This window comes from Aureobasidium melanogenum, assembly GCF_000721775.1.
Source record: "Aureobasidium melanogenum CBS 110374 unplaced genomic scaffold scaffold_1, whole genome shotgun sequence".
Classification (NCBI taxonomy): domain Eukaryota; kingdom Fungi; phylum Ascomycota; class Dothideomycetes; order Dothideales; family Saccotheciaceae; genus Aureobasidium; species Aureobasidium melanogenum.
In genome coordinates, this window is record NW_024470053.1 from 2048321 (window position 1) to 2069893 (window position 21573).

Genomic DNA, 21573 nt, shown 5'->3' on the forward strand with positions numbered 1-21573 from the left:
ATCCATCTTTGTTTCTCGGCGGCGACATCATTTACGCATCGCACGACATCATCTCGACGACGTCATCAGCCATGGAGGTCCACAAGAAGATGTTGGCGAAGAAGCTCAAGGCCCTCTACAAGATCGTAGAGCACCAGAACCCTCGTCTCCATTTGTCTCTCACCATCCGTTACTGCGACGAACTCAAGCTCCCTGACCACACCATTGTCGAACTCAAGATGCCCGAGGACGTTGGCCGCTTCATCAAGGCTGGCGAGCACATGACCGAAGCTGAGAGACACGAGGCTGGCATCGATCGCCTGCTTACCACCAACGAACATCTCGCCCAACCTTCCGCCTACAACCCCATCAAGACTCTAGGAGACCTCAGAAAGCTTCTCAAGTCGGGCTATGTGCGTAAGCCAGAGAGTCCCAGATGCGCTAGATGGGACGAATGCATGTTCGAAGAGCTGAAGGTCCAAGGCTTTGTCATCCAGTTGAGCATCGAGGACTTCCAGTGGGCTGTCGATGATGTTTGGGGTCCCGCTAAGGCCTGAATCAACAAGACTGTGAGTGATGTTTGTTGCCGTATGTTCGATGACCTCGTCTGAACGTAGACAGCTCCAATCTCAGCAGAAATTGTTCCGACTGAAGCTAGGGCAGATCAAATAATCAAAGGTATGTTCCCTTCTTGGCACAATAAGACAGCCTGTCTTGTACTGACATCAAACATCGATAGTGTTCGTCGACGACAGACAACACATGCATTGCCGAGTTCAATCCGGAGTTGCGTACCAGTCGACAAAGAGAATTTGCATGGAGCAAACAGTATCGAGAAGGGGTGGATGTCTTTCGGAAAGTCGAATGTGATACGCCCATAGCTTTAGCTGCAGCAGCAAACAAAACCGGTCGGCGTCGCTGGGTCGTCGTGGCCGTTGTTCTCTCACACTTGTCCTACGACACTCATTTCCACTCGTGATGCTGTTGCTTTCCAAGTAAGGTTGAATAAAGCCCTCCTCCGACTGGGGTCGGTTTATTGTCATGGTTGAATTGACGAAAGTGAAGCCTGGAGATGGCTGAAAGGGAGCGGCATCGACGCCATTCGTACCAGGCCCGGCTGGTCACAATGTCAGACAATCCTGGTCCTGCCTCTTCATATACGAAGGTGTCAGCCACCAGCAGTCGTGCCGTGCTCGTGACCAGACGTGATCGGCTAATAACAATGTTGTAGCACGTCGATCGCTCGGTCTGTCGGCTGATGAAGGTGCCTTGCCTGCCCTCCAGAAAACTTGGCAAAATCTCCACGCGGGGACCCCATTCCTTTCTCATCTTAATCTCCTGCTCTTCAACGCCTACGGATGAAGATCGCGTCTGTTTAGAATACAGATGAATCTAATCTGTCTTTCTACAGCAACAGTCAAGCTTCAAGAATGCAGCTGTCTACCACCCTTGGTCCTGCCACGCAAGCCATGCAATTACACTGGGTTGCATGAGAAGGAAGGAAGGCCAATGCACCTGCCACTGTAGGATCCCCGCAACGTCATCCGATACCATGTTGCATGTGCTTTGCTGGACCTGGCGATCCTTCCTTCTAATCAATTTTCCCAGAGCGGGGTCCGGCAGAGCTTCAATGTTATAATACCTGCGCTTGGCCTCCCTGCAGGTCTGTGTTGTTCAACTTGTTCATCACTCTCTTCTGCAGTCTCTTGTCGGGTCAGATCGACATTCGAACAAGTCAAGTCATGTTCTCAGGCAAGCTCGCTGCTTTGGCAGCCCTTCTTCCTGCCACAGCTTTTGCTGCTAGCATTGCAGGCAACGGTTCTTCAGTACTGCCCAATGGCAAGTACGAAATCTCGTCTGAGGGCATTCGCGCCAACTTCGTTCCTTACGGCGCAGCCATCTCAAATCTCTTCATCCGGGACGCTCACGGCATCGAGCGTGATATTGTTCTTGGTTGGGATAATGCTACCTACTACACCGAAGACAAGCTGCACCCCCATTTCGGGTGAGTATTCTGTATACAAGGTCAATTCAATAGCTGACAGGTTCATAGTGGTGTCCCTGGACGTTACGCCAACCGCATCAAGAACTCTTCTTTTGAGATTGATGGCACCACCTACCACGTAACCCCAAATGAGAACGGGGGTCTCGATACTCTACACGGTGGACCCGACGGCTGGTTTGTGATACTATTCCCTACCGAGTTGCAATCAAAGTTGACATAACACTCAGGGACTGGCGTAACTGGACTGTGACTGCTCACACTACCGACTCTATCACCTTCTCAATCGTTGACCCCGATGGTGCTAATGGCTTCCCTGGCGAGGTCATCAGCTACGTTACATACACTTTGACTCCTTAGTAAGAAGAAGCGTGAGGCGTCTCAGAGATTATGCTAACAACATACAGCCAATGGCACTTGAAGATGGTTGCGGTAGCAACTACCAAGAAGACACCCATCATGCTGAGCTCCCACGTAAGACAACCGATTGAGATCATCTGACATGTATGCTGAATTCAGCTCAGGTTTACTGGAATCTTGACGGTTTCCAAAACCCTAACGATCCCACTGTCAACAACTACACCGTGCACTTGCCTTACTCTGGCCAGCGTGTCGCAGTCGACGGCATTCTCATTCCTAACGGTACCATCTTGCCCAACAAGCAAGGCGACGTGTTCGATTTCTGGTCTTCGCCCAAGAAGCTTGGTGCCAACCTGACTTCTCCCGATCTTGTCGGTGGTTGTGGCAGTGGATGCGTTGGTTACGATACTTGCTGGCTCGTCAACAGAGATCAAAATGGACCCTACGATTGGCGTGAATCTGGACCTGTCGCTACTGTGTCTAGTCCTTTCTCTGGTATCCAGATCGACATCTTCACTGATCAGCAGGCCTTCCAGATTTACACATGTCCTTCGCAGAATGGTGAGTCTTCTTCTCTATTTAAAGCTGAACCACTTCTAAACTTCATGAACAGGAACTACCACTATTAAGGAGACCCAAGGTTTCTTCAACCAGACCAACCAACCGCGTGTTGTCCAGAAGTACGGATGCATGGTGATGGAGGTTGAAGACTGGATCGATGCCATCAACCAACCTGAGTGGCAGAGAGAGAACAGGAACATCTTTGGTCCTGGCAGCGACCCTTACGTTCTTCAGGCAACATACAACTTCTCGGTCAACAAAGAAGTTGCGTCTGGTTCTAACAGCACATCCAGCTACTAGAAGGACGAGAGATGTTAGTGTAATGACTAGCAGATCAACTAATGAACACTTGTTGAAAGATGTTAGACCTTTTCAGTACGTGACACTGGTAATCAGACCACGTGCCAACTGATCAAACCTCCGCTGATTGGGCGCCATATCTGTATACATGACTCGAGTTGTAAGTGACGGCGACGACTGAGTTGGTTCATCATATTTTCACAGACGCAACTCGACAGCTGATCTATTTGCTGCGTTGAACGCTGCGCACTCTTTTGCCCACCCATAAACTCTCGTCACTATCTTTCCACAACCAATAACCATTTTTCCTTTGTGTCCCTCGGCAACTACTTCTCGGCGCATATCTCTTCTAGCGGCGTCCAGACACCATCGGTCTTCGAAAGCTAATCTAGAAAAGTCAGATTCTTCCAGCAGAGAAGGTTAGCCCTGAGCAGCCATCCAAAGCAACTACAGAAGGACTTACAAAGAGCTTAGATCGTGGCATTATAGCCCTCCTCTACAGAGAAATTGCTCTCGTCTAGCATACTAGACCATTCGCCCAGCCTCAGAACCTGGTCATCAGTCTCTGGCACTTGGTCATAGACTGCGACCAAGATGAAGACTAGCGAGAGAGAAGCATGGCAGCTAAGAGCAGCTTACCAGGGCGCCTTCCCGGGCACTATTGCTGCAGGAGAACGACTCCACATATTGATGGGCATCGAAGCACAAGCTTTTGATGGCTATGGACAGCTCATCGTACTACCTTGGCACATGCCTTTTCCTGAGGAGCTTCACCGTCCAGATTCGAACCGTCTCAGTGTACAGCTCAACACTGGTACGCTCCCGTACAGAGACGGTAGGATCCAAACGCTTCACCAGTCTGGCAAGAGAAGAGCGGCTCCATCAAATCAACTCGAGCGTTCGCTGCACAACAAGACCCTTGCCCAGAATCTGTCTTTACGCGCGCCAGGCACTTCTATTCCTCTCAATCCCAGAGACATGAACCTACCTCTACAACTCTCTGGCATCAGACCTTCAATCACGAGCAACAGCGTGATGGACAACATGCTCAAGCGTAAGCTATCTAAGATCAAGCTTCCATCGGCCCCCAAAGACAACCCACTGAGTGGTGCGGTGCCCAACCTGGCCATCCAGCCAGCTTTCCAGCACAAGCTTCGCATCTCCAGGCCTCTAACCAGCGACACTGCTATGGCTGATGTGCAAAAGGAGCACAAACACCCAAAGACATCCGAATACAAGGAAAAGTCAGAATCGCCATCACCTCCTCGTCGTCGCTTTATGCCGCCCATCGAAGCAGTTCTGGCTCATGGTTTCAACAACATTGACTTGGTTCGTCAACCTCAAGTCACCATCCCCCGCTCGCACGCCTACGACCCATGGACAAGTCTTTCCCTCAGTCACAAAGTCTTGTCTCCTACGCCTGTGTTCTTGTTGAATATGGCTCCTTTCCAACTTGACGACAGCGAGGAAACCCACTACTGGAGACCTTCACTTCCTATGCTTTTGTCCTACCATCTCGCCAATCCAGCAACGCTGATCGAAGAGACGCCCATCCAGAGCCTGACTTTCCATCTCCCTGCTCCAAAGCCAACTCTAGCTTCTACAGGAAACAGAAAGAACCCTACCAAAGCAGCACACTACAAGACCGAGGGAGTAGAGACAGGCACCGACATCAAAATGATTAGAATGATACTGCCACCACTTTTCAACGGTGATGGAGTCAGCAGTGAAGAAGTGCCCTACACAGATTGGTTGATCCTTTGTCTCAGCGATACCACGCCTATTCAGCCTCCCTCCACAAGCACAAGGGTCCTGCGTTCTGCTTCCAAACCACCCAGACAGTCATATCTCCTCCTCGCCATCCCTACTCAAGCAATCGGCGAAACTTCTTCTGTGGTAGACAGTCCCAGCCTCTTGCCTGTAGGAGGTGCGGCAAGCAAACAGCAAACCATCACCACAGTCTTGAAGTTTACCGGCAGAGGAAGAATGCCTTTGGCATTTGGTGTGGGAAGGGATGTCAGTTTTGCGGACAAGTGGATCGGAGAGTTTGGATTGGGAGTCGCGGCTTTGGAGGTCACTGTGGCTGGTACCAAGCCTCCTTGTTGGGCGTGAAAAGGCAAGAAGTCCGGTGTGTGGTTGCTCTTTCCCTTCATGCTGTGATTGTTTGCTTTCCTTCCTTCTCGTTTTTCTTACGATCGCTCTCACTCTTTCATATTCAGAGTATCGATATTGCTCTCAGGTTAGTCAATGGAACAAGAATCCATTATTCAGATCATTGCCAAAAACAAAACAAAAACGAACGGAAAGCTCATTTTTTTGTTAACAGATCGATCATCTTGGAGTATCCTTGCATGCTCTTGTTCTATATCTCTCTCCACAATCACTGTTGTTGTTCAGCAGGTGTAATTCCATCTCTTGAGGCTTTGCATCTAACAGATACTTGCAAGTCATGCATGGCTCAAAGGAGCAACCCAAACTAGTGACAGTGACAACCCAGATCGGCGTACGTCTTGGAGGTTGCCATTTTCGGATGTCTTCTGTGCCTGCCAGGCGATAGATCTCTCGACACTCGAGTCGTCGTCGCCTTCCTTCATTTTTTGATAGGTCTGAGATCGAAACTTTACGTGCAGAACATCACGTTTCAGTATTGCTTCGTTGATGATGGTCCCGTCATCCATATTTCTTACATCCTTCTGCTGTACTAAAATCCATGCCTTTCACAGTACTCCGACTTCAGCTAAGAGCAAAATGTAGCTCCTAAAAAGGCACGATTGTTCTGGGACACAGGGCTCAGAAGTCGAGGTGATGATATGCTTTGTTCTCATGCAAAAGCTCGTTAATGCTAGTCTGTTATGCTAAGAAAGGGGAAAGAAAAAATGGGTATATCCCGAACGCCAACAATGCCAAATGCTAGAATATACTTATTGGGGACTTCAATCTCCTGTCAAGTCCAACTCCTCAACACCACTCTTTCTATACATTCGTCGATCTTTGGGTGTCGGTTCGGTCAAATCGACTTCTAGAATCACTTCTTTCCAGTTACCAGGTAAGCTATCTCGAGGTTGGACGAAGCGTTTCTTGACTCTCTTCGCCGGTGTTTCGAGGGTCTGCTGGCTCTCTGCAGCGGAGGTCAATTGCACTGGCCTAGCATTTCTGGAACCAACATCTCTTGTTGAAGTTGATGCAGAGACCGAAGAAGAAACTGTTGTGGCGGCTGTAACCTTCGTGGCTGTAGCCTCGACTTTCCTGTCGCGTAACTGCTTGTTGATTGGAAGCAGAGCAGACGCTGAAATTACTGGCCGATCGAAAACTGGAACTTCCTCTGTCAAGCCCGGTTCATGAGGTGGAGTAGGCATAGAAGACGGGAGGTCCAACATCCCCATTTTTTCTTCGGCCAGATCTGGAATGGTCGGATTTGGGAAAGGGCTTGGGCGTACACTTGATCTGACACTTGGCGTGGGCATGCTTGAAAGCACGACTGCTTCTCGCATCTGATCAGAGACTCGCTGATTCGCGCCGAACCTAGGTAGACTTGGCAATGACTCTGGAGAAGCCAAGTCAATAGCCTCAATATCGAAACCTCGAGGAGTGGAGGGTCGTAACGAAGGCGACCCCATGTCGTCGCCACCTGTAGTTGGTGCTGTCTGATGACGTTTCAGAGGTGACCGTTTTCGCCTTCTCGTCACTGTATCAGGCAAAGGCGCGGCGATGTCGTGGTCAACTTGGGCAGAAACTACTGCAGGTTGGCTGAACTGCTTGAAATGGTCTTTCATGTCAAAAGATCGCGTTGGTGCTGCTTTGGGTGAAGCTGGTTTTGCAGGGGATGACGAAAGAAGGTCGACTATTTCTGGAGGTTGAGATGTTTTCCGAGCTGGCGAGACCATCCTCGGCCTAGCTCTCCTAGGTGGAGATCGTGGCTCAGGCGAAGGGCGCTTGGAAGATCGTTTCTGAGGAACTATAGTCTCGAGACTGAGGTCCATCTCAAGTATTGAAGGTGTTCCACTCGCCGTGCCACCGCTCAGATCGAGCTCAGCGACAGCTGCCCTAGCTCTGAAAGAGCTACTTTTTGGTGCTGCTGCCTTTGCAACAGGCTCCTTCTGACTGTCTTTCGCAAGAGCGTTGACGCTGGCCAGATCCAGCTCATCACATTCTGAAGATCTAGACTTGGACTGTACTGTACGATCAACACCAGGCTTGGTGGCCTTGGTGAATTGATCCAAGGCACCTCTTTGCATACCGCCAGTCTTCGTTGTTGCCACGGGTTTGCGACTTGCTATTGTATCGTTGGAGTTAGCTTTACGAGGTCGTGGGGGAGGTCTCGATTTGGGTGCGCCAGCACCAGCCTCCCAATCTTGGACCTTGAGCGGTGCACCAAGGCGTACGAATGTGTCGAGAAGCCATACTTTGTCGTGCACAGTCGGGTCGTATGTTGATGGACCTCGCTTCTTTTTTGGTGAACCAGGACATTCACCATCCTCAGTTGGCGATGGCTCCGAATCAGATTGATCCTCATCTTCGGGAATTTCTTCATCAGGGTCTTCGATGCTGAGATCGATGTCGATCAGCTCAATGGGCTTGAAGCTGATTCTCAGCTCGGGAATGTTGTCGGTCGTTGGATGTAAGCGTTTGCCGTGAATGGCATTGATTAGAGTCGCTTCTCTGGCCTTCTGTGCCGACAGACCAATTCCATTACTATCTGCAGCCTCACCTCGCATTCTGAGCTCTCGGACAAGCACAGCAGGGGCGAGGTTGCGGATAAACTTTTTTGCGCCACCAATACAACGCCAGTCGAAGGCATCTCCTGCAAAGTCTCGAAGACTTGGATAGTCTAGTGGCATGTCCCACTTGAGGGTATCCTTGAGTTTGGCGATTTTATCTGGTGTCGAGATGCATGGATGGGTATAGTAGCTAAGAACCTTCTGATCAGGAAACGTGTCTGGGATGGTCAGACCAGGGCGCTTCTGACGAAAATGCTTGCTTTCGTTGGTGCGGATCTCATGACGCAGCTTGTCTCTCCAGGCGTTGAGTCCATCAGTATCTTTTCTGTCGAGGTTGCACAGCTCATTTCCAAATCCAGCTCTTGCTGCCTCACAAGCTAACTTGGGACCACATCCAGGAATACCTTCGGTAATGTAGTCACCTCCGCTCATCATGGCAACAAGAATCATGCCATTACGATCCAGACCACTGGATTCCTTTGTGGCATCGGCTCGGTATACGTTGACGTGGGTGGGTGTTTTACTACTCTTTTGTTCTGGGGTCCAGCTTCGCAAGGTCATTCCACTGCCGAACATCAAAGTATCGACATCTTCACTGAGAACGGCATCGACGATGCCCTCTCGCTGTAGAAGAGCACATTCTGCCTCGGCTTCACCAGGGGCATAATGGAGAGGAAAACCAAAGTGTTTGAGAAGTTGCTTAGCCAAAAACTCGGGTACGCTAGACACTCTGACGTTCGGACCTCCGACCTTCTTGTTTCGTTTCCAGGTGGGCTTGTTAGGACCATCGAAGACGAACAGCGGGTGGATGTTGAGGGACAGCAGGCGCAAGAGGCGATAGTAGAAAGTTCTCAGAGCAGGATTGGTGCCACCTTTGCCGGATTGGATCTGAAACAGCCAGATGCTGATGTCGATGGCGAGACGGAATGGACGCGAGTGCTGAATGTAGTGTTCGGCGGCGAGTTTGCTCACGGCAATGCGTTGACCGGGGCCGATTTCTTTATAAATGCTGCAGAGGCTGTGAGCTGAAGCGCCAGGCTGAGAAGCGACATGGTGCTTACCCATGAATACCCATACTGATTGCTCAGCCGATCTTGAGCGCAACCAATCCTATGTTCTATCTCACATCCATGGCCACTCGGCCTGTCATTTTTCTCGTGGTCGAGTGTTTCTGTCGCAAACTGAATTACCCAAAGCAGCGTCTGCCTCAAGGCGTTGCCATGGCAGCTGCGGCCCGCTCCGCGTTGTCACATGACCTCTTTACGCTGTTCCTCCAACCTTGGTCTCGCTTTGTTTTATTGCATGTTTGAAGGTTGGTGATCTCGCGAGACTTGAGTGCTTGTGAGTTGCATTTATACACCGAGAGGATCTGGTCTAGGTTAATCTTCTTGTTCTCCGTCCATTTCCCATCTGGTTGGAGTCGCGTTACATCACTTTATCGGACTGGGTGCGATTTGATTGTTTACTCGCTACGCAAGGACCATCACTTTTTGTTTGGATTCATACACATCTGCATCACTACCTAGTGTGGTCAGCCAACCAGTATGAGGTCCCGTTTCCCACTGGAATCCGCGACAACAAGCGTGACTTCCCCTCTGCAATATCACGATCGAGAACCTTTGGCTTCCAAATCTACCAACTACCACACCTCGCCTGCTGTCAAATCTATGCTTCTGGAACCAAAAGACGTCCAAGGAAACAACTGGCAGTTCAAAGTCACCGTCCAAGCTGAACAAATGCCTCCGACAGCAAAATCAACCACAAGAACACAACTCATCTCGTTAAACGATACCGAGAACACTCAAGTCCCGGATCTTTGTCCCGTCTCTCAGCTTGGTGACCACGCTTCAACCGATTATTCTTTATCAGAAATCGACTTTCACGGACCCGAAGACCGTCCGCAATCTGGCCATCATCCCGCAGCTATTGACTCCTTGTCGCCCGAGCCAGTGCGGCCTCTTGTGTCTCGCAGGACCCCCGTGAGCGCGCGTCTTGGTTCTTCCAGGAATCAATTTGGTAGCAGTATCAGATCTGCAAAGCATCGCGTAGAACCTGAAGTCACAGATGGGCCGCAATTTGAACAAGACGACGAGGCAGATGCCGCGCTCGGCGCTTGTGCTCCTGGCGATGCAACAATGCTTGAGAGCGAAGAGTTCAGTATGATATCTGTCGACTCTTTGCCGAGCCGAGTCGCCGGTCACTCTTCGCCTTCGCAGGCACTTCAATCTACCGAAGGCGAGGCTTCCGTCAATCGTTCATACATGCCTTCGTCTCCTCCAGCCTTCATTGCCAACAGAGCGACACCTGTGCCCGAAGATTCGACTCCAGAGAACCCTAAGGCCCCACAACCATCGCAAAGCCATGATATTGATATCTCGACACCTTTGAGGGAGAGTGCACGCAAGTCTGGAAGAGCCTTACAAGATGCACTGAACGGACCATTTCGCGAATCTGTTTCAAGAGAGCTACCATCCACTCGTGAATCCATCTTCAACGGCTTCAGCTCTGGTACTAGACGCCAGCTACAACAAAGTCTTCGCGCCGGACAGAGCTTGGCTTCTCCATCAGCTATGCAAAACGTGCCAAGGCTCGCACCTAACACCAACGCATTGCCCAACTATCTATCTCCCTTCCATAGCCCAGTGCGACAGCAGGAGACTTTCGACTCGCTCCCTGCCCGTATGCTCACCCCTAACACAGATGACCGCTCACATTCTTCAGCGAGCATCCAAGCTCAAAGCACCGTCGAGTATCCTGAACTCGCTCAGGAGTCCCGAAGAACCAGCCAAGCTGGTGAGGAGCCCGAGATGAGTTATATCGATGTTCAAAGAGCATCAGCTAGCCACATGCAAAGCCCACCTCGCTCTTCACCAGCATCTGAGCATAACGCGGCTGAGCAGCTTCATGACAACATCATCGAGCCAGAAGCAGAAGAAGATGGAGACGATGATAAAGACATTTGGCAAGAGGAGGCGAGCCGTTCTTTGATCGATGAGCAGGGCTCTCCTGAACAGCCCGATCTGTTTCTGGATAACCTCGTTGTGAAACCTCGGAGAAGCAAGCTACCTGGTACTCTGCGTCGCACATCAGGGGCAAGTTCTGCGTATAGTGACCCTCCTGCACCGCAAGGACGCCAGAACCGCAAAGTCAGTGCCTCTACCATGGGCTCCAGAAAGAGTAGTGGCGTTATGACACCACCATCATCAGACGATGGCAGTGTTGTCATTGTCGGGAGATCGAGCGAACAACTTGACTCTCCAGCGAAGGTTGCAGCAGATGAAGATCTCAGTCAGTCTGAGTCTGGTGATGACACCGGGATGTTTTTCCAGTCAAATCTTCCGTCTATATACAACGGAAAGGCAAGAAAGCCTGTCGCAGACTCAGCGAAGAGCAGTTTCGCGCCCAGTAGCCCACTCAGAAACACTTTCCTTGAGATCAGCCCAGAGAAAAACATCCAGAATTCTCAGAGCAGCGCCAACCAGAATTTATCGGCTGGGCCTTCGCCTCTTCGTCGGAGCCTGGTCAATTCTAGCAACTTCAACGACAGTCAAATAAGACGGCGAGAGGATAAAATTGATACCTCGGAAACACAGACAGACTCCAGTCTGGCTTCTGATGCTCAACAGATACAACGAGAGATGAGGGGGAAATCCAGTAGAGCTGCAAGCACTATCTCAAGTCTTACCTCCGGAAGCCAAGCAAGAGGGTCGAGGGGACCGGCAAGCGCCAACACAATTGACCTCACCATCAGCGACTCTTCTGAACAAGATGTCTCGACGATATCTTCTAGGTCAAGGAGCTACCAGGAAGAGCTGAATCTCGATTCGCCAATGCGTGTCAAGGTCAACTTCAATGATGATACTGGAAACTCGACACTCTTGGAGCCCAAACGACAGTATCCACCTCTGTTTGACAATGTCCCAACATTGACGAAACCCACCAAAGATTCACCTGGAGACTCACAGCCCAAATCACCATTGCTCAAACTAACAGAATCCTTCTGGGAAGCTGTGACTAAGCCTCCGGTTTACGCATCCCCAGAGCGAAAGCCTGCTGTCATGCTGGAGTCGGCACCTGTTGCTACCGTGCCTGATCACGTCTTACGCCTGCGCCGTAAATATGGTCTTTTGCCTGATACTCATCCTTTCATATACGCACACATTCGTACACTCCATCGTATGCTGAACTCCACACGCTCTCGATCTGGCAGCAGTATCGTACCTCGTAGCGGGCCTCTAGGACATGGTCTATCACGCCTACTTGGCAAATCGAGGACCAACGAACTGGATCAGCGATTCGTGTGGACCCAGACACATCTTCACGTTGTCGACTCCTTCATGTCTCTACTTCTACCACAAGAAGAGCGTGATCGCCTGCAGTATGATACTGGTTCTTGGGGTGACGCAGAAGCGCTGAGACATCGCGGTCGCGACTCCAAAGGCAGATATGGCGACGAAGTGGTGTTCAATGGTGTCAAGGGTGGCTTGATCGAAGCCTCATGGGTTGCAGATGTACTTGCTGATATCGTGTTCAAGGAAGAGATGAACGCTAAGAAGAAGAGAGTTGCTGAGATGTTGGCTCGTGCTGAGAGAATGGAGATATAAGACTAGGTGTATGACATGTGTCACGATTGGGATGTTATGGAGTTGGTCAAATGGTGCTCGGTCCAGTGGATCACACTTTCGTATCTAATTTGGCGCAGAGTTTCTGCTGTCTGTTTATTGTTTATGAGATCAATATTGACTCTGAATTTGTTTCAAGTACTTAAGTCATAGTTTGTCATGTCGAGATGATAAGATCACGTATTTTGGCACATGGAAAGATTTTGTTTTTTCTTGAACATACAGTTTGTATTATTTTCTAAAAGCACCGAAAGCCAACAACCCGAAACAATACAGAGGGACAACCAGCCATCCTCCAAGACAATCAAGAACAATTAATGTTAGGATCCCATAGCAGCAATTTGTGCAGAGATAGCTCTGTTGTGTTGGAAAGCCTCCGAGTTGACATGACGAGAAGCAATGAGAGTAAAGAAAGCAACAAGTCGCTCCTGAGCAGCTTGAAGAGCACCAGGTAGGTAGTTAGTAGGTTGAAGAGCAGGTAGAGGGACATCAGGCTGAGGAACAAGTCCATGACGAACGCCAAAGTTGTACTGTTCAACCCAGATAACTCGATCACCCAGTCTGCGAAGCGCAAGAGAAGCAGCTAGAGAATCAGTAGAGGGGCGGATACCTTGACTAACCTCATTACAAACCCTTTCATCGAGGTCTTGAGCCCAATAGACCATTTTGTCGGGTATGATCATGCCCTGAGCGCGATGGAGGGATGGAATCATTTGACCACACACAGCCTGTGCGAAAGAGACAGCGGGCAAACCCAGAGACAAGAAGCGACCTTTGCGCATCTCTCTCATTAAACTTCTGGGATTGTGGTATTCAGGACTCATCAAAGCCCCATTGAGTCGAAGAAAGGATGCGGCAGCATCGGCAGAGATCGCAAATTCAGGGAAGGCACTGAAGCAGACTTCATCATCGGGACGAAGGATCTCTTGCAAGTACAAATCAGCCCATCCACGAGCAGCAGGTGGCCAGTCAGTCTCATTTGTTAAGTCAAAGCAGGGAGCAGCAGACCAGTTGAAGTAAGTGTACTGAGAAATCTTCTGCAAGAAGACATCAGGGTTCCAGAGACTAGCACGACCATTCCTGACCCAGTCAAGATAAGCGTCCAACACAACGCCCCAAAACTTAGCATCTGTAGTCGCCGCAAACGTCAGAACTTTCTGAACAAGATATTGTGCGTCATCATAGACAGAAAACCAAACTCTTTTACCAGTAGCCTTGCTGGTAAGGATGAGAGCGTATGGGAAACCAGAGAGACACTCTCCCATTTCAGTCTGGAGCTCTTTATCTTCAGGGGTAGGCATCGCTGGAATAGATGCGGGCATCCAGTCGTCCATCCATTGATAGTTTTTGAATTCATTGAGCAGATCGAGTTGGATTCTGCGATTCAGTCTATTGATGTTTTGTTGATTGGTGTCGAGGTTTTGGATCTCAGTCTGAGCGTTCATCTTGATGGAAGGTATTCTCGTATGAATATTCAAGTGGTCTGTTGTTCAAGTATGTTGTGACTTTCAAGAAGCCACACAGAAGGCAAGTTATATACGGATCGAAGTGCCAGCATGCGTCGAGTTGCAATCCGTACATGGACAAAAGGAATTGTGTTGGTCTATTGTGCAAATAATGAAATGCACATGGAATTTCGATCAGGATTCTTTGTGGATGAAGCTGACAAAGAAACGCGAACAATGGACACAGTTCAAGGAGATTCATTATGGGCCGATGGAGAGCAAGACACCCATGGCAACAAAGGAAATCGCGAAGCTCAGGGGTTCCTCGAGACATCGTGGCGTACCTTCTTACAATGAGACGATGAGCTTTACCAGTTGATCAGACAAGCAGAAGGGAGTGTCACTTCACACAAATCTCTCAAAGATTTTTATAGTCGCAAACCCGCAAATCGTGTTCAGAATCGAGTCATCGAAATAGATGAGTCAGCAGATAGGGAATAAAACTATTCAATTGCGATCTTCTGTGTTAAAAAGCCCTATAAGAGTATCAAGAAACCAGCACTCTGTTTCAAGATCGGCAAGGGGCGTCCCAAGAAGGAAACCCACTTTCGGATGAAGGTACAGGGCTTGGAAGTAAGAACCAGACCTTCTTTCAAGAACGTTAAGCGAAATGGCCAACGCCTCAGTAACGCCTCAGCGACAACCCAAGCTGGCGCCTTGGAGGAGAAATGAGATCGAGTTCAGAAAAGAGAGCGGTCCACCATCGTCTCTGATAAAGTAGAAGCTCTATATCAGCAAACGTGGAAATACTAACCACATCACTGACGAGAGCATAAGCAAGATCAAAGGGCTGTCATGTGAGTCAAGGAACATCTATTTAGAGATCGGGACAGCGACCACAACGGGCTTGCTAGGCGAGACAGTGTTTCTCATGTAGTCCAGAGTTGGTTGGGGATTGACATTGCCTAGGTCCAGATAGTGACGCATGAACTCGTCAAAGTACCACCAGAGATCGGGATGCTTAGAGAAAGACTCAAGGTAGGCCGTCATCAAAGCCAAAGCAGAAGTGAACTTGAGCGTGTTGAGACGAGCACCAGTTTTCGGACAATGCATGTGCATGAGGTAAGGCACACCTGCGGATGCTCTGGCCATACGGATCCATTTCTCCTGGTATCCAGCGAAGAAGAAGGTTGGACAGACAGAGATATTGACTGGGAAGAATTGACCACTGTTGTCAAGGTACTCCGGACCAGGGACTGAGATGGGATCAGCCCAAGGCTTAGTGATGTTGGCATTAGTGCTAGAAGATGTCAGCTCGTCATCAAGGACCATCTGGAAGCCGTACCGATTGGAAGTTCCAGCCTCATGGGCGAACAGCTCACGATCGTGCTGATCAAAGGGAAGTCCTGGGGCCTTTGCGACCTCTGCAACCCCTTGGATGTTGTGAGTATTGACCGCTTCAATGCGAATGTAAGTCTGAAGGAACGTCAAGTACTTGTCAGCCTCGCTGAGCGCAGACAGGTCAGGAATTCCGCGTTTCAACCAGCCAAAAAAGATGTCTTTCATCAGGCCAGCATGAGCGCTGGAGTGGTGACTGCCTTCGAGGAGATAAGTTGCGACAAGCATGAACTCGTTCTTGAAGGTCTTTGTCATGAGATGCTCACCAGTGCCGACCTTAAGCCAGGAAACCTGGCATGGTGTAACGCAGCGGCCAAGCATAGCATCCCACAGCTGTTTGTACTCAAAGAGCTGTCCGTGAGCAACAGGGTGCAAAATAGCCCAGAGCTGTTCGAGAGTCGGACTGGTATCCATTTTGTCGTGAGTAAAGACAAAACGAGGGAGAGAAGCATACCATCAGGGAGTACTTGTATGTTTGGTAGCTCAAAGTATCGAGTCGCTTCTGTGCTTGACTAGACAAAGAGATGTGTTGAAGAAGATAAAACTGAGTGGTAGTGAGATCTAAAAACAATGAAATCAACACCTCTTTCAAGGTATGTGAGAGCTAGAAGGAGCTGGCTTCAATTCAGGCAGGAGTGTTATCTCTCCGTCCGCGATGGGTCCGCTTGGCTTTCTGTTTGCATTGTCCAGTATATGAAGTTATGGGTAGCTGGTGATGGAACAAGACTGGCTACATGTTGCATCCGTTTGTCTCAGGGCTTGAATTATATCATCCGCCAAATGTACACGTAGTTTTACTGGGAACTTTGGAAGGGAAGTTATGTCAAAAGAATAAAAAAGATTGTATTGAGTATTGACTCTAGAACCAAACGTGAGAAAGAAAGAAAAAAAAAAAAAAAAAGAAAAGAGGAGACCTACCAATGCTAAGGAAAGACTTACTGTTACCAGTTACTGCTAATGAGCAATTACTGTTGGGTATGACCACGATGCACATTCTGCTGGTGACGACGAAGGTCAGAGGGTCTGGTCAAGCGCGAGGAACAACCAGGAAAGTTACAAGCGAAGACTCTACGAGCTTCAAGACTCAAGCTCATGTCGCGGATCTCCTGTGGAGGGGCGTCATTAGCTGGTGGGAGGGGCGCAGGACTTGGTTCAGCAACGAGAGGGGTGTCCGGCTCAGTCTCGAGAGGCAAGTACTCACCCGGCGCTCTTCCATGAATCCAGTATGGTGGTGCATATAGGTCGTACAACACAAGGTCGTCTGTATCAGCCACAGTGTCAGTACCAGACGTTTCTGTTTCCGGAAATCCTGGATTAGAAGCCGGATTGAGTCTTGGGCCAAGTGTGCCGCAGCCTCTAGTATGATACTCAAGGTATGAGATGATTGTGATGTTTATGATCTTGTGATAGACTGTGTGATTTTCAGTCAGATCCGACATGACCTCGTCGACCAATTCTTTCGGAGACGGAGGATTATGAGAGTTCGAGTGGGCGTTGAGCCATCTGATGAGGTACTGACCATTGAACAAGAAGGCATAGTGGTGCGATCGTCTTGCAGGTCCAAGTACTAGGAGTCTAAGAAAAGCGTCAATGGCTTGAATAGGATTGGTGTGGTAAGTGAGAGTCTCAGCCCGTGTTCCAATACGTTCAAGCTCGTCATCATATCTCACGATCATGACCTGGGGGTCATCTCTTTGCCAGAGCTCATTCACCAGGGCTTGGCGCGCTTGTCTCCTACTTGTGCTGTCCATCTTTTTGGTTGCAGGTTTGGTCTGATAGCGCAAGCATCAGTGGCCATTCAGGAGGTATTTAAGTGTTATGCGACATCGTGTTGGTGCTAAGATAGTGAAATATCTTTCATAACTTGAGAAGAATGAAACTTTGTGCATCACAAAGACATTGCACAAGATGGAGTAACCTGAACAAAGACAGAGCATAAGTTGTCAATGAAGAATCACGTATGAGTGCATAATCTATTGTCACCAATTTCAGAAAATCGATTGGCGAGTTTATGAGATTCAAGAAGCTGAACAACGCGAGCTGGTGTTGGTGGTGGTAACATATTGACATGTGATTCGCGAGTCATGCTGTTTACTTTGTTGCAAGTGCATACGAGTCATGTTGTTTACGCCAAACAAAAGCCGGGGCAAACAATAAAATGTCAGGGCAGCAGCAGCACATGGAGAGACAGACACAACACGACTAATCACATACAGCAACAATGGCACCCTCGGATTTGATTGACTTCGAGGTCATTGAGGGACATAAGGAGAACATTCAAGCACTACCAAGTGGCCGATCAGCAAGAGCTTTGGCAGCCCTCTACTCGCCGCCATTGACTAGCGGACAACGAACCTCCCTCTCTAACGATGCCCACGATGGAGAGTGCAAAGAATACGAAGACGAGCTCGCCTTGATTGACGAAGCAGACGACCCTCTCGACATCTACGACCGCTACGTCAAGTGGACCCTCGACACATATCCATCGGCACAATCAACACCACAATCGCAATTACTACCCCTCCTCGAGCGTGCCACCAGAGCTTTCCTTTCTTCATCACAATACAAGAACGACCCGCGCTACCTGAAGCTCTGGCTGCACTACATCCGCTTCTTCTCGGATGCCCCACGAGAGACATTCGTCTTCCTCAACCGTCAAGGAATCGCAGAGTCGCTCGCACTCTACTATGAAGAATTCGCTGCTTGGCTAGAGCAGGCCGGCCGATGGACACAGGCAGAAGAGGTTTACAACATGGGTATCGAGAAGGGCGCTACACCTGTCGCACGTCTGACAAGGAAGTTCAACGAGTTCCAGCAACGCAATGCTGCTCGTCCTCAAGATGTCCCCGAACCAACAAGCCCTGCTCTTCCCGTCGCTCGCGCGGTCCTTGGTGCCAAAGTCGATCCCTTCGCTGCTGCAACTACACCACAACAAACAGCCAAGTCCACTACTTCAAAGAAGCCTAAGGCTGGAAAGATGGCCATCTTTACCGACGAAGCACCACAAGATCAGAGCGCTTTCGGAACTCCTGGCGAGAAGAACGGTTGGGACAGTATCGAGTCGATCCAGAACAGAAAGAAGGAGAACACCATTGCGCCCAAACCAATGGCTGGAGAGACGTTGAAGACGGGCAAGACAAACACAGGTGTTCAGAAGATGGCCATTTTCAGGGTAAGCGATTCATTCCCCTATCCTCTTTTTACGTTCCAAATATTCACGAATGCAGGACTAACGGGCTGGCGACGTTGTTGTGTATTCCAGTCATCTTCTACTGTACGACATGCATACGAATCAAGTAAACATGCTTCCCAACGAGTCATCAATCTCAAGACGGGTAGACCTGAATGTGTATTCGTGAATCTTGAAGCTGTCTATCCTGACCCCAGCGACCCTTCAATCGAGTTCTGCTTCGAAGAACTAAGAGCCAGGCATCGCGGTTGGCTGGATCGTGATTGGGCTGCTGAACGAAGACAGGCTCAATCTACTAATCAAGCACAGAAGACTGCGCCAGTTAATCAACAACCGAAGGAGCAAAAGCGTGGGTTCGCCATATTTAGCGACGCACCTGCTGGCGAAAAACAATCAGAGCAAGAACGACCAACAAGTCAACGAGGCTTCCAAATCTTCCAAGATGATTCCGAGAACAAGCCATCACCTGCACAACCCGCACCTCTTACAATTGACACTTCTCTCAAGGTCGTTCCTATCAGAGATGAAAACGACGAGAACAGACCTCCATCCAAGGCCGATGTTGAACTTGCAAAGAGAATGCGACGCGAAGAGCGTGCGAACCGAACACGCAAGATCAAGGTCATGGACGTCGAGCATGTGCAGGAAAAGACTCAGACCATCAAAGTCAACATGGACTCACCCTCGGGAAAGAAGCTACGCAAGAAGAAGGTCGCTGAGCCTACAATGACCATCAACACAAAGGAAGCCATGGACGAGATTTACGGCATCTTCAGTCAACCTGTAAAGACTGCTGCAGACGAGGAGCCAGAAGAGTCAGAGAGCGAAGAAGATAGCGATGATGATAGTGACGATGACTATAGCAGCGATGGAGAAGACACAACTACTGGCCATGTCTCGGCTGCAGGAAGCGAATATGGTGACGAAACTCGACGAGAAATTCTTGCATCGCAACAATCATCCAAGGAAGAAACGACACAAGAAGAAGACGACGACGATGACGAAGATAAGACCAACGTCAGTGCTTGGTCTGACTACGACCAAAGCAAGCCTGTGACTGAAACTGCAACCTCTGCACATTCTAAGGACGAAGAAGAGTTGTCGACACCGATAGAGGAGATACCTGCACCATCTTATGGAGAGAATGGTGAGCAAAAGACGAAGTACGTCCCATTGCCACCTGAGGGTTATGAACCTGTAAGGTCACAGTATAGGGATCCTGTCATCGTTGCTCAGAACCGTCTACCTTTTATGACTCCCATTGTCGAGCATACTGAGTCTTCTATTGGTGCTGCGACCATCCGTGCCGAGCTGGAGAAGGGTTTTGCAGCTAAGACACCATCAAGACAGAATCACGGCAATGCAGACATCGAGGAGGAAGACGAGGATGAAGATGAAGATGAAGACAGTCTCATGAGCAGTCCCTTCCAAGTCCTCAGCGGTGCAGACCTCGAGAACAAACGCAAGATCTTACAACCAATCCGCACGAAAACGACAAAGGGGATAGTATCTCTGAACGAAGACGTCGCTGCTAAGCCAAAACCACTTGCCCTTCGCCCAGCAACGACTGCAGAGCCCATCAACAAAGGTCCCATCATCAAAGATCCTCAGATCAACCCTGTAGATCCAGAAATCCGTGCAACAATCTTGTCACAAATTCACCCACCATTGAGCTCATACGAAGGCTACTATGAACACAAAACCATTCAGCACGCACGCACACCCGAGATCCGCAAATACTCAAAAGCAGTCGGCAAAGGCAAGACTGCAACAGACAAGAGCAGTGCATCGCTACCTCCAGCTCCTATCCTCGCTTTTGCACACTCTTCCAGCAAATACACACTCAAACGCGAACTCGGCGCTGGTGCCTTTGCTCCTGTCTACCTGATTGAAAACCACAACCCAACTCCCTCAGCCGAGAACACCAACAACGAGAACGACGAAAATGCACCTGTGATGGGTCAAGGTGCTTTCTCTGCCATCCAACGCCATACCTTCGAAGCACTCAAAATGGAAGACCCACCCTCAGCCTGGGAATTCTACATGTTGCGACAAGTGCACCGTCGTCTGGGCGTCTCGCGCGCAACCGAATCCGTCATCCACGCCTACGAAATGCACATTTTCCGCGACGAAGGCTTCTTGATTGAAGAATTTAGAGGTCAGGGCACCTTACTCGATCTCATCAATGTGGCTAGGGCAGAAGCAGGAGGAACTCTAGACGAAGCACTAGCTATGTTCTTTGCCGTCGAGTTGATTCGCACGGTAGAGGCTTTACACTCCAAAGGCCTTATACATGGAGACTTGAAAGGCGACAATGTGTTAGTTCGTCTCGAAGACACGGCTACTTGGTCATCAACCTACGACCCTTCCGGCAGCAACGGTTGGAAATCAAAGGGTGTTTCTCTGATCGACTTTGGTCGCGGCATCGACATGCGCGTCTTCGCCCCTGACGTCCAATTCGTTGCCGATTGGGAAACTTCCTCAGCAGACTGTGCAGAGATGCGCGAACTACGTCCTTGGACCTACCAAGTCGATTACCACGGTCTCGCGGGCCTGCTCCACTCCCTCCTCTTCGGCAAATACATGTCCACGATCGCCGAGAAGAACGGCGGACTAGGAGCAGGAGCAACCAAACACTACAAGATCAAAGAAGGCTTGAAGAGGTACTGGCAGCAAGAGATTTGGGGACAAGCGTTTGAGATGCTTTTGAATCCGCAAATGTTTGTCCAGCAAGAGGAAGGTATGAGGATGCCTTTGTGCAAAGGACTCAAGGGCTTGAGAGAGAAGATGGAGGCGTGGTTGGTCGGGAATTGTGATAAAGGTGTTGGACTTAAGACGATGGTTAGGAAGATGGAAGAGGCTGTTAAGGCGAGGAAGAGGTAGATGCTTTTGTTTGTTCTTCTTTCCCCTCGTTTTGACTTTCCCTTGAGGTGTGGTCTCGTGGTTCTCAATTAGACTCCTGGGGATGACTTTTGGAGTTTGGAAGGGTTGGTCTTGT

General features: G+C 49.6%; 9 protein-coding genes across 9 annotated transcripts; 5 read left to right on the forward strand and 4 right to left on the reverse strand.

Annotated features, from left to right (window-relative positions):
* Window positions 1-71: 71 nt before the first annotated feature.
* Window positions 72-536, forward strand: M437DRAFT_37046 (uncharacterized protein; the record flags this gene model as incomplete). Its single annotated transcript, XM_041019560.1, has 1 exon — window positions 72-536. One exon carries the CDS (start codon window positions 72-74, stop codon window positions 534-536), a length of 465 nt encoding a protein of 154 aa, XP_040884782.1.
* Window positions 537-1721: 1185 nt separating this feature from the next.
* M437DRAFT_80397 (galactose mutarotase-like protein) lies at window positions 1722-3202 on the forward strand (the record flags this gene model as incomplete). The annotated part of the gene is made up of 6 exons (XM_041027350.1): window positions 1722-1984; window positions 2033-2158; window positions 2212-2340; window positions 2389-2455; window positions 2506-2902; window positions 2955-3202. 6 exons carry the CDS (start codon window positions 1722-1724, stop codon window positions 3200-3202), a joined length of 1230 nt encoding a protein of 409 aa, XP_040884783.1.
* Window positions 3203-3796: 594 nt separating this feature from the next.
* On the forward strand, window positions 3797-5314 carry M437DRAFT_80398 (uncharacterized protein; the record flags this gene model as incomplete). Its single annotated transcript, XM_041027351.1, has 1 exon — window positions 3797-5314. One exon carries the CDS (start codon window positions 3797-3799, stop codon window positions 5312-5314), a length of 1518 nt encoding a protein of 505 aa, XP_040884784.1.
* Window positions 5315-5678: 364 nt separating this feature from the next.
* On the reverse strand, window positions 5679-8985 carry M437DRAFT_36498 (uncharacterized protein; the record flags this gene model as incomplete). The annotated part of the gene is made up of 3 exons (XM_041019465.1): window positions 5679-5786; window positions 6682-7073; window positions 7350-8985. The coding sequence occupies 3 exons, from the start codon at window positions 8983-8985 to the stop codon at window positions 5679-5681; spliced, it is 2136 nt and encodes a 711-aa protein (XP_040884785.1).
* Window positions 8986-9464: 479 nt separating this feature from the next.
* Window positions 9465-12524, forward strand: M437DRAFT_71553 (uncharacterized protein; the record flags this gene model as incomplete). Its single annotated transcript, XM_041025699.1, has 4 exons — window positions 9465-12298; window positions 12338-12399; window positions 12430-12446; window positions 12477-12524. The coding sequence occupies 4 exons, from the start codon at window positions 9465-9467 to the stop codon at window positions 12522-12524; spliced, it is 2961 nt and encodes a 986-aa protein (XP_040884786.1).
* A 338-nt stretch (window positions 12525-12862) lies between these two features.
* Window positions 12863-13987, reverse strand: M437DRAFT_80401 (uncharacterized protein; the record flags this gene model as incomplete). The annotated part of the gene is made up of 1 exon (XM_041027352.1): window positions 12863-13987. The coding sequence occupies one exon, from the start codon at window positions 13985-13987 to the stop codon at window positions 12863-12865; it is 1125 nt and encodes a 374-aa protein (XP_040884787.1).
* An 873-nt stretch (window positions 13988-14860) lies between these two features.
* On the reverse strand, window positions 14861-15799 carry M437DRAFT_62139 (uncharacterized protein; the record flags this gene model as incomplete). The annotated part of the gene is made up of 1 exon (XM_041024029.1): window positions 14861-15799. One exon carries the CDS (start codon window positions 15797-15799, stop codon window positions 14861-14863), a length of 939 nt encoding a protein of 312 aa, XP_040884788.1.
* Window positions 15800-16350: 551 nt separating this feature from the next.
* M437DRAFT_62140 (uncharacterized protein) lies at window positions 16351-17136 on the reverse strand (the record flags this gene model as incomplete). Its single annotated transcript, XM_041024030.1, has 1 exon — window positions 16351-17136. The coding sequence occupies one exon, from the start codon at window positions 17134-17136 to the stop codon at window positions 16351-16353; it is 786 nt and encodes a 261-aa protein (XP_040884789.1).
* Window positions 17137-17606: 470 nt separating this feature from the next.
* M437DRAFT_35986 (uncharacterized protein) lies at window positions 17607-21458 on the forward strand (the record flags this gene model as incomplete). The annotated part of the gene is made up of 3 exons (XM_041019358.1): window positions 17607-18589; window positions 18683-18924; window positions 19018-21458. 3 exons carry the CDS (start codon window positions 17607-17609, stop codon window positions 21456-21458), a joined length of 3666 nt encoding a protein of 1221 aa, XP_040884790.1.
* Between the last annotated feature and the right edge of the window lie 115 nt (window positions 21459-21573).